Source organism: Vidua chalybeata, chromosome 2 (assembly GCF_026979565.1).
Source record: "Vidua chalybeata isolate OUT-0048 chromosome 2, bVidCha1 merged haplotype, whole genome shotgun sequence".
Classification (NCBI taxonomy): domain Eukaryota; kingdom Metazoa; phylum Chordata; class Aves; order Passeriformes; family Viduidae; genus Vidua; species Vidua chalybeata.
The window spans coordinates 97,238,348-97,253,198 of record NC_071531.1 but is presented as its reverse complement, the minus strand read 5'-3'; the positions used below and the strand labels follow the sequence as shown (position 1 = coordinate 97,253,198).

General features: G+C 41.9%; 1 protein-coding gene across 4 annotated transcripts; it reads right to left on the bottom strand.

Annotated features, from left to right (window-relative positions):
* Nucleotides 1–388: 388 nt before the first annotated feature.
* On the bottom strand, nucleotides 389–13,992 carry SLC25A15 (solute carrier family 25 member 15). Of its 4 annotated transcripts, none has more exons than XM_053934948.1 (8): nucleotides 13,923–13,992; nucleotides 12,682–12,785; nucleotides 10,849–10,976; nucleotides 7,706–7,964; nucleotides 5,260–5,397; nucleotides 4,763–4,932; nucleotides 3,630–3,788; nucleotides 389–2,743 (listed from the first exon to the last, which is right to left on the bottom strand). In XM_053934948.1, exons 3-8 carry the CDS (start codon nucleotides 10,901–10,903, stop codon nucleotides 2,619–2,621), a joined length of 906 nt encoding a protein of 301 aa, XP_053790923.1. In that variant the 5' UTR covers nucleotides 10,904–10,976; nucleotides 12,682–12,785; nucleotides 13,923–13,992; the 3' UTR covers nucleotides 389–2,618. The 4 variants fall into 4 exon arrangements, with proteins under 4 accessions (XP_053790923.1, XP_053790924.1, XP_053790925.1 ...); XM_053934949.1 differs by lacking the exon at nucleotides 13,923–13,992 and adding an exon at nucleotides 13,394–13,434; XM_053934950.1 differs by lacking the exon at nucleotides 13,923–13,992 and adding an exon at nucleotides 13,030–13,212 and having other exon boundaries at nucleotides 10,849–10,973; nucleotides 12,678–12,785.
* Between the last annotated feature and the right edge of the window lie 859 nt (nucleotides 13,993–14,851).

Sequence of the window (14,851 nt, the reverse complement as noted above, 5' to 3'; positions counted from 1 at the left end):
GGATATTTGTCCCGTATATATGTGGAATTTACGTGACCTATGCTGGACTCTTGGCATTCTTCTGACAGAAAACCTTATAGCCTGTATCATGGTAATCTAGAAACTTGAAATTTGAGGTGAACCTTAATACTAGAACTGACTTTGGTGCTAACAAAGCAACAGGCCAAGTGCTGAACTATGGGTTTCATTTTCCATAGATGTAAAATCAGCAGTTGTTTCACAGCACCTTACTATCGCTGCCCCCTTCCCCTCAGTTTTGAGGACTTTATATGTTCATTGATTGTATAAAGTCTTTTTCTTTCATTCCAGAAAGGTGGTGATGCTGAATTCAACCTTTTTGTTTCTCAGTTAGATGAGCTTGTTAAATGGCATAAACAATCATCAGGTACTCAGTTAATCAAATGAAACTTTATTTCTGTGAATTCCTGTACCAACGTCATCAAGTTTTTAGCTGAACAACTGATACACATGTACAGCTCAAGCACCTCTGAATGGAAAAATTACTGCTTACATCAACTTCAGAAGGTAAACTCTCAAAAATGCCACTAACTTCTTGCTGTAGGTTGTTTTAAATACCCTGCTTCTCTTGAGGCTTCAGTTTTTGTATTAAAAACTGCAACCATGAGCTTTAAAAAATGAAAGCGAAGACATATCTAAGAAATAGATTGAAATATTCCACTGAGGTGGAGTCTGTCCTCACCTTTTCATAACTATTAGAAACATGTACAAATATACTATTTCTCTTAGCTAGACAACTTTGACAAGAAGGGGAAGTCTAACAATTCTTAAAGCCTCATCCTCCTACCTGAATCATTTAAACATTTGGTATAAATTCCTTTTAAAGTACTGGCAATGCAGAGTGGTGCTGCCCCTAGTGTACCAGTCAGTTAAGGTGTATTGGTGCAGTAGACACTGAAGATTCTTCAGCTGTGCCCTGCTTTAACTGCCTTTTCTCATGGTGTATGAAAGTGAGATGAATTGTTCTTTCTGCACTTGGAGGCTGGAGGAGCAAGAAGATTTGTGGAACTGCAGCAGCCACCTTCCATCAAAGAGGCTGCAACAATGCAAGGAATGAGCCAGTTTAAGTGCACCCTGGCTCCACTGCAAGAGGCAGCAGGTATTGAGGTGATTTCATCTATGCCTAAATCCTGTTCCCTTTTCTGGGATCTGAAAGGGAAGCTGTAACATGCAAAACTAGGTTGTTCCAGCTCTGTCTGTCACTGACAAATGTGGTTGCTGTGACAAGTTGCTAATCTTCCTGTAGCTGTGATGATTTCGGTGAGTTAAAGGGCTCTGTCTGTGCCCCCCACTGCCCCCACACCGGTGGGCTGCAGTTAGAGCACCGAGGCAGTATATCTGTACAACTCCAGGACAAGTTTGTGCTGTTTTAAGACATGATCAACTTATTCTAGGCTAAGGCAGTAGCTGCTTCTTACAAAGCAGAACATGCTTGTAGAAAGAGCATTTTACTTGAAGAACAAAGGGGGCATCTGAAAAGAGGTGTCACTGCATAATTTTGGGCAATACTGACTAATTGCATATTTAATCCAGTAACATGAGCAAGCAGGCCATGCCCTCCAGGCCAGAAGGTGATACAAGCTATCCAGTCATATGAGCTTTTTCCACTCAGCTGAAGAGGCACAGCAAGTGGCAAGACTCCAGCCCCAGTAAGACTGCTATGTCAGAGACCATGGTGTCAGTTAACAACTCGGTTCTGGCTTTCTGTTCCTCTTCAGCTTCCTGTCATTCCAGCATGTGGCCTCATTCATGCCAAGGTCATCTAAACGGGAGCCTGCACAAAGTTACAATTCTGTGCTCAGAGGCAGCACCTATTTCCAGCAGTGTCCCTTATGTTAAGTGGTGCCTAGCATACTCCAGCACTTCTTGAAAGGATTTAGAAAACCATGCAATGCAGCATAGCCTCCTTAATGTTGTTACTGTGCTTCTTTTATCAAAAAGGTAAGCATATCTTGGGCTTTAAGTCTCATATAAGGTAGGGGGTAAATGTTTCCTACTTCTGTCAACCCATTCACTAGGACAGAGTATGTACATCAGACACCCTCTGCTGTGACCTTAGCAAGTCACAGAGCAGCAGGGAGCCAGAGCAGGACAGGGGCGTAGCTGGAAAAGGAAAGGTCTCCCTAGGTGAGGGGTATGTCCAAGTCATCTATATTCAGGGAGATTTGACAAGAACTGATGTTACTTTGAGTCAGACATCACTAACAACTGCAAAAGGTCATAATTGCAGCACAGTTTTAAAACCAATGCTTTGCTATAGACAACTCACAACCTACTCTTGCATGTTACATTAAACCCCATAGGTCAATGTAAGTATTTTTAGCACCAATACAGGTCAGCAAAGACATTTATGACATACAGTGTACCTAGTGCAGAATCTGTAAGAGCGAGATAGTTCTGCTTGTGCAATTCAAGCAACATGTGCATACCTCCATAAAATCACCTGATTTTAAAAGATTATAAATCTTAAACTGGAGTTGAGTTCCTAAAATTAGGTCACTGATTTGGTTCTGCTCAGACCATCATGTGATCTATGTGTTTTTCATCATTTATTTAAATGACCCTTAAACAATCTCTTGTTCTTCGTTTGCTGGATGGTATCAGTAAGAATCTATTTGTTTCATCATAAGTTTCCGGCTGTACTCATAGGCAAGGAACAGTGCCCCGTTGGCCACGAATGCACGGATCATAGTTGGTGTTAGTCCAGAATACAAGGCAAGCACGCCTAGAAATGAAACCAGAACCCATTAACAATTTATTAAAGTGGCTGTCTGCATCAACCACTATGCTCTTACCTGTGAAGGCTACTGAAGCAGTGCTTCTGCTTAGAGGTGCATGAAGACAGAGAGCTGAACTCACTGGTGTAGCTACTGATTGCAGTGGTACTGGGTATTGATACGGGAGTATCTAATGTTGTAACAGGAGTTTAGCCATGTAAGGGTTTATGCTAGATGCTTATTTCAGATATGACAAGGTCTTGGTCAACTGAGATAACTTGACAGTGGCTGTACTACAGCTGGCAAGGGGGTAGCAGGACTATGTTAGAGCTGTGCCCCAAGTCAGACTCCAGTTCTGATGAGTATCTTACCTAGCAATGGGGCTAGGATTCATATCTGCTGCCATGTATATTAGACCCTCTTCCAAAGCACTTGACACAGGCCTTTTCCAGGGAGGAGATGCTGAGGTAGATGCCTCAAGTTGCCAGGCTGGATAGGGCTGTTTGATAAATCAATCCTCAGGTAATCATATATTACCTTCTAGAGGTGAAGAAACTTCTGCATGGAACTTACCTACTTCCTTCAGTTTTCATGTATAGGTTTGGTCACAAGTAACAGAGCCCATTTCTTTATCTATTTTTAATGCCTAGTAAGCTTCTGTTAGGCTTAAGTGAATAATCTCCTGAACCAAGAGGCAGGGAAGATGAAGTAGGTCTCAGTTTCTAGATTCCAAGCTTTCCATTACGTGAAGTAGATATTTGTTTGCTAGAAACAGTTATTATCTGTCTCTAACACATTATCACTGGACTAGGTTTCTTAAGTGATTTTGGTATTGGAGGGTATAGATTTCAGTCTGCAGCCCTATAGATTCAGTTGAACTGCTTGGATACTTACCTTCAGTTCTCACAACAGTTACAAATGTTCCCATAAAGCCTGCCTGTTTTCCAGCCATTGAAAGAACCTGAATTCTAGATTTGACACAGTCCACAGGATACACAGCAATCCACAGACAGCTGCCTCCAAAACCTCCACTTAGTAACAAAGGAATGGGACCTAAAAGTTAAGAAACAGACTTTTATACACCACAATATTCACCAACACAAATATAACATTATTTCATCTACAGGATTCAAAGGGAACAGAGGAAGCTGCTTATGACAAAAGAGCAGTTGTTCTCTCACTAACCTTAATTTCAAGCCACTGGTAAATTGCAAGTCTTAACTAGAAACTCAAAGATTATAAAGGCTGCCTCAGATTATTGGCAGCGTTAAAAAACTATAACTCAGAATTCAATTTTGATTGTATTAACTAAAATCACTTTTTTAACACTTGTAATCACTTTCCAAGGCTAATTGTGAAATGGTTTAGAGTAACATCATATAATGTTACTAATCATATATAGAGAATTTGGTGGAGTTATTTTGTAATCAGTCATTGCTTTCATGATGAACCTGGATTTTGTATTTCAGATCAGATGTTTGTAAATGTTTTGTTACATGTCCAAAATGCATGCAGATGAAATCCTGACTCCAAGCAAGACTGGTTCAGGAGACAGGCAATCTTTATTCTGGCACCACCATGTTTTTTTCATTTCTAATTTTCAATCTCAGTGTTCTCTTACTATCATTGTAAGTACATCTAACGGTCAGCATGCAGTTCAGCATATACTTGAACATACTGTTCAAGAGAATGCAGCTAAATACTTCAAAATCACTCTGAATGGCAGCTGAAATGAAATAGTTCACAGTTGTGTTACACTGTGGGGTCGGGTATTTCAGCAGTTTTGTAGTGTTAGCTCACTGTGTTAATTCTCTATTTATGATACATCCTGCTTCATTGGAAAATGGTCACTTCAATAATTTATTATTATGTATACACCAGACTCAGCCCTCCATATTTAGTATGCCTCATTTCCTTCATTTTGCACGTATTTTACAACATTATTAGTATATCTTCAGAGAAGATATGTCCCCCTTTATGTACCCCATGACAACATGCTAAAACCCACCTGTAAAAAGGCACCATACCTAAATCATCTTTTGATCTCCCAGAGGCAAAGAATGTCCGGCTTAGTTCATACCCTCCAAAGAAGAAAAAATAGCCTGGGACTTCCCGCAGCAAAGTGCTCAACAGGCCACGATAAAATCCAAGGGGACCATCCTTTTGGATAACACCCTTCACTACTGACCAAACTGTACTGAGAGAGGTTGACCCAGTTAGTGATACTTACTAGCCAGATAATGAGAAGTTACAGACCAATAGATAACTGCAGCAACAATTAATGGTGAGACCTATTGTGCAAACAATTGAATTCGTATAAGACTTAGAGCGAGATCCTGCTAGGAGCCCTTCAGTAGCATCCAGCTTTACTATCACCCAGAAGGTCAGCAGGCTGTGACCCTCCCAGCCACAACTCCTCTCTGGTTAGCAATGCACTATAAGTGTGACACTGAGCCAATAGAGGATTTGAAGAAATAATACACAAGAAAGGATTTCAGGGATATTGAGCTGGGTGTATACTTACTTGTGTCCCTGGATTATCTTTCCTGACAACTGCATTTCATGCATGGCCTGTAGCCGGCACTTCACCAGCTCTGTGGGACAGAGGACAAGGGCGGCAAAGGCAGAGGCAAAGGAGCCTGCAGCAGCATTCTGTAGATCACTGCAAGAAAGAAACTGCAGAAGGTATTTGGGCACTGACTTTCAGTGCAGTGGAGCCACTGCACCAGCAATCAGCTTCCTGCACCTGTATTGTAAAAACCATCAAGAAAAACTGGCTGTCTTGGGGCAAAGATTCTTAAGGGCAAAGGGCAGTTACTTGAACCAGAGGGAGGAAAACCCAGCTCATCCCATATCCTTATACAACTGAAAGACACCTTTTTGACACCAAAGAGATATGTTGCAACCTCTACCCTTTTTGCTATACTTCAGTGATTGCAGCAGAATAAAAGCCAGGAAGGGAAGATTTCATAGCATTTATGAACAATTCCACAGGCTTGTTTTACTGGGAAATTTTGGTTGCTTATTATTTCCTCAAAGAGAATAGGAGCAATAATCACCTCACACAGATAGATGTTAGTATTTTCAAATTCACCTTACCAGTATTAATAAAGGTTTTCAGTGGAAGATGCTAGAAAACTGAAAGCAGGCACAATGGATCACTGTAATCTTTGTATGGATGTGCTGCTATGAATGCAACCATGTGAATCAGAGACAGCACAAACATAAACCACACCACCAAACAAGAGAGCACTGTCATCTGCAGTGACTCAGTGTTCCAAAACTGGGGCTTATTTTGTGGTGATTTTACACATACCACAGATTCTGGGTTGCTAAACTGCCAGGACTCAAAAGGCTGGTACTTGAGGGCAACACTGCTTTATGATGCATTTTAAATGGGCTCCTACAGACACTGGTGTTTTGGACAGGAGCTGCATAATAGCATAGAAGTGGAGCTTCTCTTTCAGAACCTGGGGAGTCAGCACAGCTGAGACTGATCTCACTGCAGCACAGAAATTCTTTCCATCCAAGGGAGATGCTTCCCTTGTCCCCAGCAGTTTGATACATCTATAGTATGAGAGATTAAAGCTACAACTCTTCACCTTGAAGCATCACAAAACTCAAGTTATGACATGAAGCAAAGCTCATGACATTCAGATATGGCGGTAATGAGAACTTTCAAAGTGGAAGATATCAGTAACTACCTGCAAAGCTGCAAATAGAATTTAGCACTTCTCTTTCCATTTTGCTGTCTCACTGTAGACTTTATGATGAAATCTGTTGGTTGAACTCAGCATATGTTAAAAGATAAACAGAATTTAGCATTTCTCTCTTCATTTCTTTTCTTTGTGACTTATGCATCAGTGATATGTATTCCTTTAACTGAAAAGTGTTTTATAGTTTGTCCTTTTCTGAAGGTGTAACAGTAAGTACACCTTAAGTACAGTAATAACGGGTGGGGGTGTCCTGGACAGACCACATGTTCTCATCAGGGCCCTGCTGAAGACCATGTCAATACAATTCTCTCTTAAATGTGCCTCATAAGGTGCCCCCACAGTGATCCAGATGAAGAGAATAAGGAAACAACATCAAGGGACAATCTTTCAAGTAAACTTAAATTCTTTAATGTTTTGTCCTAGAACAGCTCTGCAGTCACACTATTTGACCTTGAATCAACAAGGCATAAAGAGCCATCTTGGATCTGAAAAGCACCATTTCCTGACCAAGGAAATAAATGTCAGATGTCAAAGGTGCTTGCTATTGCTACATACTCACATTCCCATTCTGTATCCAACTTCAGAGTAGTACACCAATATACTGTTTAAAAGTTTCCTGCACTACCTTCCCTACATCCAGCATAATCATGGTGCCTCAGTCACTTGAGATGATCCTAGGACATCTGCACACCTGTGGTCTAGCTCCCAGGATGATCGCAAAAGACATTGAAGAAGGGAAACATATTGCTGGTAGGCCTACTTCCTACATTTTAACGGGTAGGGAAAGGTAAGGTGTTTGTAGGGTGAGCAAGCTTTTGAACCTTAAATAAATACATATTTAAAAGCAAGACAATATTAGAAAAGTGCCCTTCCCCCTTAGTATGCCTCCTTGTAGGAAGAGCCACTAGCTCCCCTGCAAAGTCAGAACAACCTAGTTATTAAGGGAATATTAACTTTCAGGTGTGGAAATGCTCCATCCTATTGGTGAAAATGTTCCAGGTCTTGAATACTCCAGTTAAGCTGTGATCATCTAAACCAGCCAGCTGCAGTGACTGGTTAGTAGATGGCTCTGTTGTATTAGACACTATATTGTCACACTAAGGCCTACATTCCAAAATTTACTACACTGTACACTGTTAGAGGAAAGCCTCGGACCTCACTTGCACCTGACAGTACAGTATTAACAAATAGCAATTGCATGAAGTTTTATATACTTATTTATTTTAAAATACAAACCAGATATTTATTACTAACCTGAGCTTTGTTTTCCTGTCGACTCCAACAATTCTTCTCACAATTTGTTGGCAAAATCCATAGCACATAAACAGAACGGAGTTCTCTGCGACGTTGGCTACAAGTGCTGGTGTGGTTCCCTTGTAGAAGCCTCGAAATCCCACTTGCTTATAGGTTTTGACAAAACAGTCAACAAGTCCTTTGTACATGCTGGGGAACGTCTGCATCTTCACCTTTGCAGTGTCAAAGGGCTGGCCAGTCACCACACAGGCTGTCCCACCTAGGCAAGCAGTGGAAGTTAACAGTGGCTGAAGGTTATCACAACTGCAACACCTATTCTGGAGCACCAGTATTAGGAAAATCACACAGAAAGCAAAGATTAATTAATTCCCTGTAGGAAAAGACAAGTGCACTGATTTTAGCACAATGGCATCAATTGTCACTGGTGAATTTAGTTACCTTAAGAAAAAAAAAATCAGGCAAAGGAGCAGTAACATCACGATTCTCATTAAACACTTTTTTATCTCATGAAAAGCAAGCATCTAAATGAATCAGCTCACTTTTATAAACTTGTACTGAATTAAAAGTATTGTTCTGCAATCAAGTCACTTGTGTCAATGAGTTAAATAACATTTTCCTTTGCCCATTAATGCAGTGGTTCAGAAGGCATCTCTGATTTTACAGTCCAATAATAACAAAAAAATCTCAACCTTGAAAGATTAGTAATCAAGTGATTCCTCCAGGACAAGAGGAACACTGCTGAGAGTGCTAAACTGATCATACATAATAAATTGATAACCAAAGACTCAAATCCTTTACTTCAAAACTCCAGATGGCTCTTAAGCACATCTCTTTCCAGAGACTGGAAGTTTCAAGTGTAAGCTGAAAAAGGGCAAAATTTCTCAACATGTTGTCTTTTCCAAACTGAACTGCAAGGTCAACACCCTGAAAACTTGTGTAATATTTCCATCAATGTCATCAATAACCATTTTGCTCACAGTGCAGTGTTCTTCTGCAAGATCTAACTCAATTCTGTAGTCTGCAGGAAGAGCTGATGTTACACTTTTTCAGTAAGAAAACATGTACAGCAATAGCAATCTATTAGAAGCAGATACTTGACAGGAAACACATGATAGGTGTACCTTATATGGGGTTCATGGTTTTGTTTTTGCAAGAGAGAACTTTACTAAAACAGAAGCTGATCTTTAACCAAAGCACAGTTGGCATGCACATTCTTTAAATAATCTGCAAATGCAGATAGGAAAGCAACTGAAATGGAAACAAATTTGTGCATCCAATTAAGATTAGTTATTTTTCTTTTAAGTGGGGAGAAGAGTAAGTATTTGTTTAACTGGAGTTATTTGCAATCCATTTTACTCTTTGCAAACACATTTGTATAACATTGTTCATGCTTCTCTGCAAAGAGGTACTCCAGGCCATTGAGAGAAACTCAGAATCTAGCTGCCATAAAACCTCATTCCCAACCAGATGGATCATTAAGAGCTTAAGAGCAAATCAAGCAAGGAAGCACAGAGTTTCCTGCTCTGGAAGGATATCCTAGGAGAAAAGTAGCTGGCTCAGACCAGTAACACCCATGTAAGCTTCAAATGAAAAGCAGAGCTGGGAAGGCTCAGCCAATGTTATCTGCAGGGAATTCAGGTAGAGATATTAATCTACAGGACAAATGCTAGGTTCCTGTAATAAAATAATGGCTGTTGGAAGATGTCCAGGGAAACCAGGAATGATCTTGGAAATGTAAAGCTGAAAAACTGAGAGTTGACAGAATGGCTGTTCCAAAAAGGCTGTTACTGAAGTTGGCTCAAAAAGCCTAGTGAACTGCAGCAATGAACTTTGTAAGCCTCAAGATAAAGACCAAGAGTCCTAGTTCTTATCTGAAATATTAAGAGAAATATAATTCTTCCAGCCAGCAGTAAAGATTCACAAAAAACTGAACCCAACTACAAAATTAAACCAGAAGCCCAAAAAGTCAAATCTGTTTGAACATTCAGACAAGTGTGGTCCTAATAATATGGCAGTGGGGGGGGGGGGGGGGCGGGGAAAGAGTCCAATTGAATCAAAGAAGGTATTAGAGGTTGCTTAGATCCTAGGCAAAGGACTATGACCACAGACAGCCAAATGACTTATTTATTCTTGTCCAGAATTTACTTGCCTCAATATGTCATTACTTATCAGGTAGTCAAGACTGTGTCTGGAGAGGAAGGTAAAACCAGGTTATACATTTTCTGGAGGAACAAGCTGTTTGCTTACTTAATTACATTTTCTAAAGAGTGCAGAGATTGCCACACTGGACTTGGGCTGTTACCCCTTCTTTCTCACTGCACTATTAACCTCTACTCTGACAAATGACCACAAATAACTACTATTGAATGCACTTAACACCATTAATACTGTCACATTCACAGCATTAACATTAAAAGGACTGACTGTAATATTTATTGTGTGGGAAAGAAAAAAAGATCAGTAACACTGTCTAAACTAGTTACAAAAGTAAATTAGACAAATCTTCCTCCTTTTCCATATAACCACTGTTAGGTTAGAAGTGTCAAAAAGACCCCTTTTCCCTGGCAGAGTTCAAAATTGCATCCCTGAGCCACAGATATTACCAACATGGCAAGATCAGTGAGAAAGTGCAACCATTTCCACACAACTGGTCCAGCAAAATTTTACAGCACAGAGCAGACTGAAGTGGAAGTCAGTTACACAAATTCATCATCAGTTCTACTACAGGTTTTAGAGATTCACACCAGGATGTTGTCTGAGCCAGAAACCCTTCAGGTAGTGTTTTGTCCCTTTCACTTAGGGATGGTTCCTGTGACAAAAGCAGCACCTCAATCACTCACACACTGACTTCCTTGCAAAACTCTACTGATACTCTGATTCTTAAACTCATGTAAGCAGAACTTAAACCTCCTTATAGAAAATGATTAGTCCGAGAAAGGTGTTATGTCTTCTTCACTGTGTGGCAAGGGTTTCGCCAGGGTGGAGCAATAGTGATACAGTTACAACACTGGCTGAGGTCACTGCTTCTCCTCATACCCTTAAAACACAGAGGGTGAAGCTTTTTATAGCAAGTCAAAACTGCTCTTATATTTGTCAAAGGCATTAAATCTGTCTCTCAGAAGTTTTGTGCAATTAAGCATTACCTGCAGCACCTGCTGTGAGGTCAATAGCAGCCTGAACAGCAGAGTTGATCCTCATGCTTCACACTTGTTTATCAGTTATTTCAGAGCAAAGTCTCCTGTTTCCTGTTAGGTATGGAGATACTTGTCTCCTGAGGGAAGAGAAAGATGAAACATACACAATTTACAACAACTTGACAGGCAAAAGTATTACAGGAATTCCCTCAGATCCACTCTTCAATTTAGAGATAGAAAGTGGTGCTCAGGAATGGGACTTAGCATATTTGTATTTTGACTGATTTTGCTGCACTGGGCAGGTCTCCTGGAATATCACTGCCTAGCTTCAGCTTACTTAGGCTTTCCAGCTTATCTCCCTGGATCTCTCAAATGAAAGCAAAAGAGTACATCCAGGGAACAGTGTTGAAGGTTAGTTTTATATTGATTGTAGCAATCTTCCCTCAGGTGTCTAAGGCTGGAATATTTAATGCTTGTCTCACCTCCTCACCTATAAAGCAAAACAGAATCTGCTCTCCTTATGGTGAAGAACAGTTATGAAAACTCTACCCATGATGATACACTGGGTGGCTTTCAGAAGAGGAGTAGAAAAGGGAATGAACATGAACATCTTGAATTGTGTCTAGCTGTCATGTTCCTAGTGCAAGTCCTCCCCACAACACAATATTATAAATAAGAATTACACCTTGTCTCTCAGGAAGGCAGCTGGAAAGCAGAAATACAAATGTGACACTTTGAAATAAAACATTCAAATGAATTCAGTTCTCAGGTTTGCATCAAGACACTTTCACTGCGCAAGCAGTTAAAACAAGCTTATTTATCTGGGGTAAAATAACTCAGGTGAAGATCTCCCACTGTTTCAGAACTGTGCTGCTGAGCGAGACACTTCTCTGGCAGTGCTGTCAAAAAGCTGCATGAATCTTAAAACCCACACAAATACACATGTGAATTAGTGCCTCATTGGCTTTTAAGCATGTCTTCAAGCACAGTACATAGTAAACAGAACAATTTTCACTCCTCTACCTACTGTAATGCTTCTTTTGAAGCCTGTTACCTCCCAAAATGTATTTTGGCATAATTTGAATGGGAAACATAATTCCCAGTAGGCTATCTTGAAAGAATCATAGAAAGACACATTGTATAAATCACATCCTTTGTACAAGAAACATAGACACTTGAATACAACCAAGACTTTAAGAAAGTCTTTCTCTAAACAGATTTATTTTTCTTGAACATTAAAAGATACACCAGTAGGCCAAATACTGCCACTCAGTGACTTTACCCATCCAATCTGTTTCATTAATCTAAACGAGTTTAAAACAAAATAAAACATTGCTCTTCCAATAAATGGCACTAACACATGTAATTTCACAACTGTGGCTTCAGATTTGAACTGTTTTGTTACTGACAGCACAGCACACTAGGTGTTACTTCAACATGGAGGCTCCAAGGCCAAATTATGCTTGGTTATCCTATATATCTCATTAGTGTTCACACTGCACTCCGAGTTTTGCTCCTCATTTAGGGGAGAAAAAACCAAATCATTGAGAAAGACTTTGAATGAAAGGAATTACTAGAGAGCAGCAATTGCCAGCATTCAGTAAAATGTACACTGCTTTCATCACACTGAGCGCTTATCGACTCGTGGCAGTCCCCAAAGGGAGCATATGCCAGATCACCCACAGAAAACTTGGCAGCAGAAAGGAAAAAGTATATGCCTATAAAAATATGGACCTTTTAAGAGAGAAGGAAGTTTAGCCGTCTGATCTATATCAGCACAGTGCCACTTTCAGAAGATTTAAGTCTTAGTCAAAACTAAATTAGTAGTATATAAGTACATACCTTTTTTTCCTGTTTGTAATAATACTACTGTATTAAAAGCTGAACGTGGGTAGAACGAGGTAGCAACTGCTCTGTGACTTCCAAAGCAAATCCAAACCTCAAACCTGGAAATACAGAAGCATTAGTTAGTGTAACAGGTCCTGCAGAGTCCTCTGCCAGCAGATGTTATTTCAGCTCCAGATGTTTCTCTCTGCCCGTGCAGTCTCCTAAGACCGAGATGCACCCAGAAGGCAGCGCTGCTCCTTGCAACAGCCCGCGTGGGCAGGCCGGCACCCGGCGGCAGCTTCCCAAGGTCACAGCAGGCCGGCATCCCGGCAGCAGCAGCGGCAGGGCAGCAGCGGGGCTCACCGCGGCTGTCACACGTGCTGGAGGCGGGAGCGCACAGAGCCACACCGGGCCACACCGCCAGCTCCAGCCTTCCTTAGGGAGGAAGGCTGCGCACTCCCGTTCCGCCAACACCCGCCCGCTTGGAGCAGGAAGCCCCGGTCAGCGTTCGGCGGAGGCCCGCGGTGGCAGGGCCCGCCCGACTCCGGCCCGGTGCCTCTCGCGGGCGGCCGCAGCCGCGGCTTCCCGGGGCCCGCGCGCAGCCGAGCCCGCGCCCGCCCGGGCCTGTGCGCGGTGCCGAGCCGCGGAACCCTCCGGGCCGGCCGCCACCACCCCCGCCCCGCCGGAGAGGGCGAGCCCGCTGCCCCCGCCCGCAGCCCCCGCTCACCGGAGCCGCCGCCGCCCGAGCGGCCCCGCCGCCTCTGCCCCGAAATAGGCGGCGACGGAGGCGGCGCGGCCCCCGGGAAGGCGCGGGCCGGGCAGGCGGCGGGTCTGGGCTCTGAGCTGGGGTTGGGCTGTGTTTCAGCTTACTGAGCAGGATGCAACCGAATTTCTTAATTAAAACCACTTTTTTTTTTTTTTTTTAATTTCTTGGGTTGTTTTTTTTTATAGATGTATGTTTGGTTTTATATTTATTTCTCTTCTAGTTGGGTGATTTTGTTGTTTGTGGTTTTTTTAAGGATTTGTTTAGGAATTGAGTACCCTCTAACAACAACAGTTTGTGTATACAAAGGAACTCCCGTGAGTCCCGAGACACTCTCCTAAGCTGTCACTTTCGTGATCCTGGCTTTTTGGGACTTTGAGGTGGCATACAATGAGCCAAACCACTACGGCGAGGGCTAATACTTTTGTCAGCTGAAACTACACAACACTTTTTTTTTTCCTTTTGATTTTTTTCCCTTTTGATTTGAAGTTACGTGAAGTGCTTGCAATAAGGCTTATCAGGAACAATGTCTGGTTGAAAGCAGTAGGACACTGTACAGTCTGTAGCAAGGTAAATGAACAGCAGCCATAATGTGTATCAATGATCAGTCATATTTGAGATACTCTGCCAGACCAGGCAGCGTTTCTGGGAAGCACTGTATGCTCTGTAATCCCTCTTGAGCTGCACATGTGTTTGCGTGGGTTGAGACATGCAGACCTACATATTTCGTCTCAGATCCATGGTGTTTTCCACCAAATAAAACGGATGGCTCCTACTTTCACAGCTCAAACCAAGGAAAAAACAGCATAAACAAAATTATAAACTTAAATGAGTCTTTTTTCCCATCACTTTTAATTAATTGAAGGGTTCAGATTTTACTTTCTCACATGTTTATGTAACGTATTGGTTGGAAGGGAGCTTAAAGACCACCTAGTTCTGAACCCCCTGCCATGGGCAGGGACACCTTTCAGTACACTGAGTTGCTCAGTTTCATCCAAACTGCCCTTGAACACTTCCAGGCATGGGGCATCCACATCTTCTCTGGGCAACCTGTTTCAGTGCCTCACCACCCTCACAGTGACAAATTTCTTTCTAACAACTAATCTAAACCTACTCTCACACTGAAGCCACTCTCCAGCTCTCTTGATGGCTCCCTTCAGGAACTGGAAGGCTGCATTTTGGTGACCCTGAGGCCTTATCTTTTCCAAGCTGAATAATCCCAATTCTTTCAGCCTTTCCTTGCTGGGGAGACATTCCAGTCCTTTAATTAACATGGTGTTCCTCCTCTGGACTTGCTCTAACAGGTCAATGTCCTTCCTGTGCTCATGACCCCAGAGGTGGATGCAGTACTCCAGGTGTGGCAATTGTTAAGAAAGAACAGCTGAGATTATAAATGGTTTTTAGAAATTGAATTGTAATTTC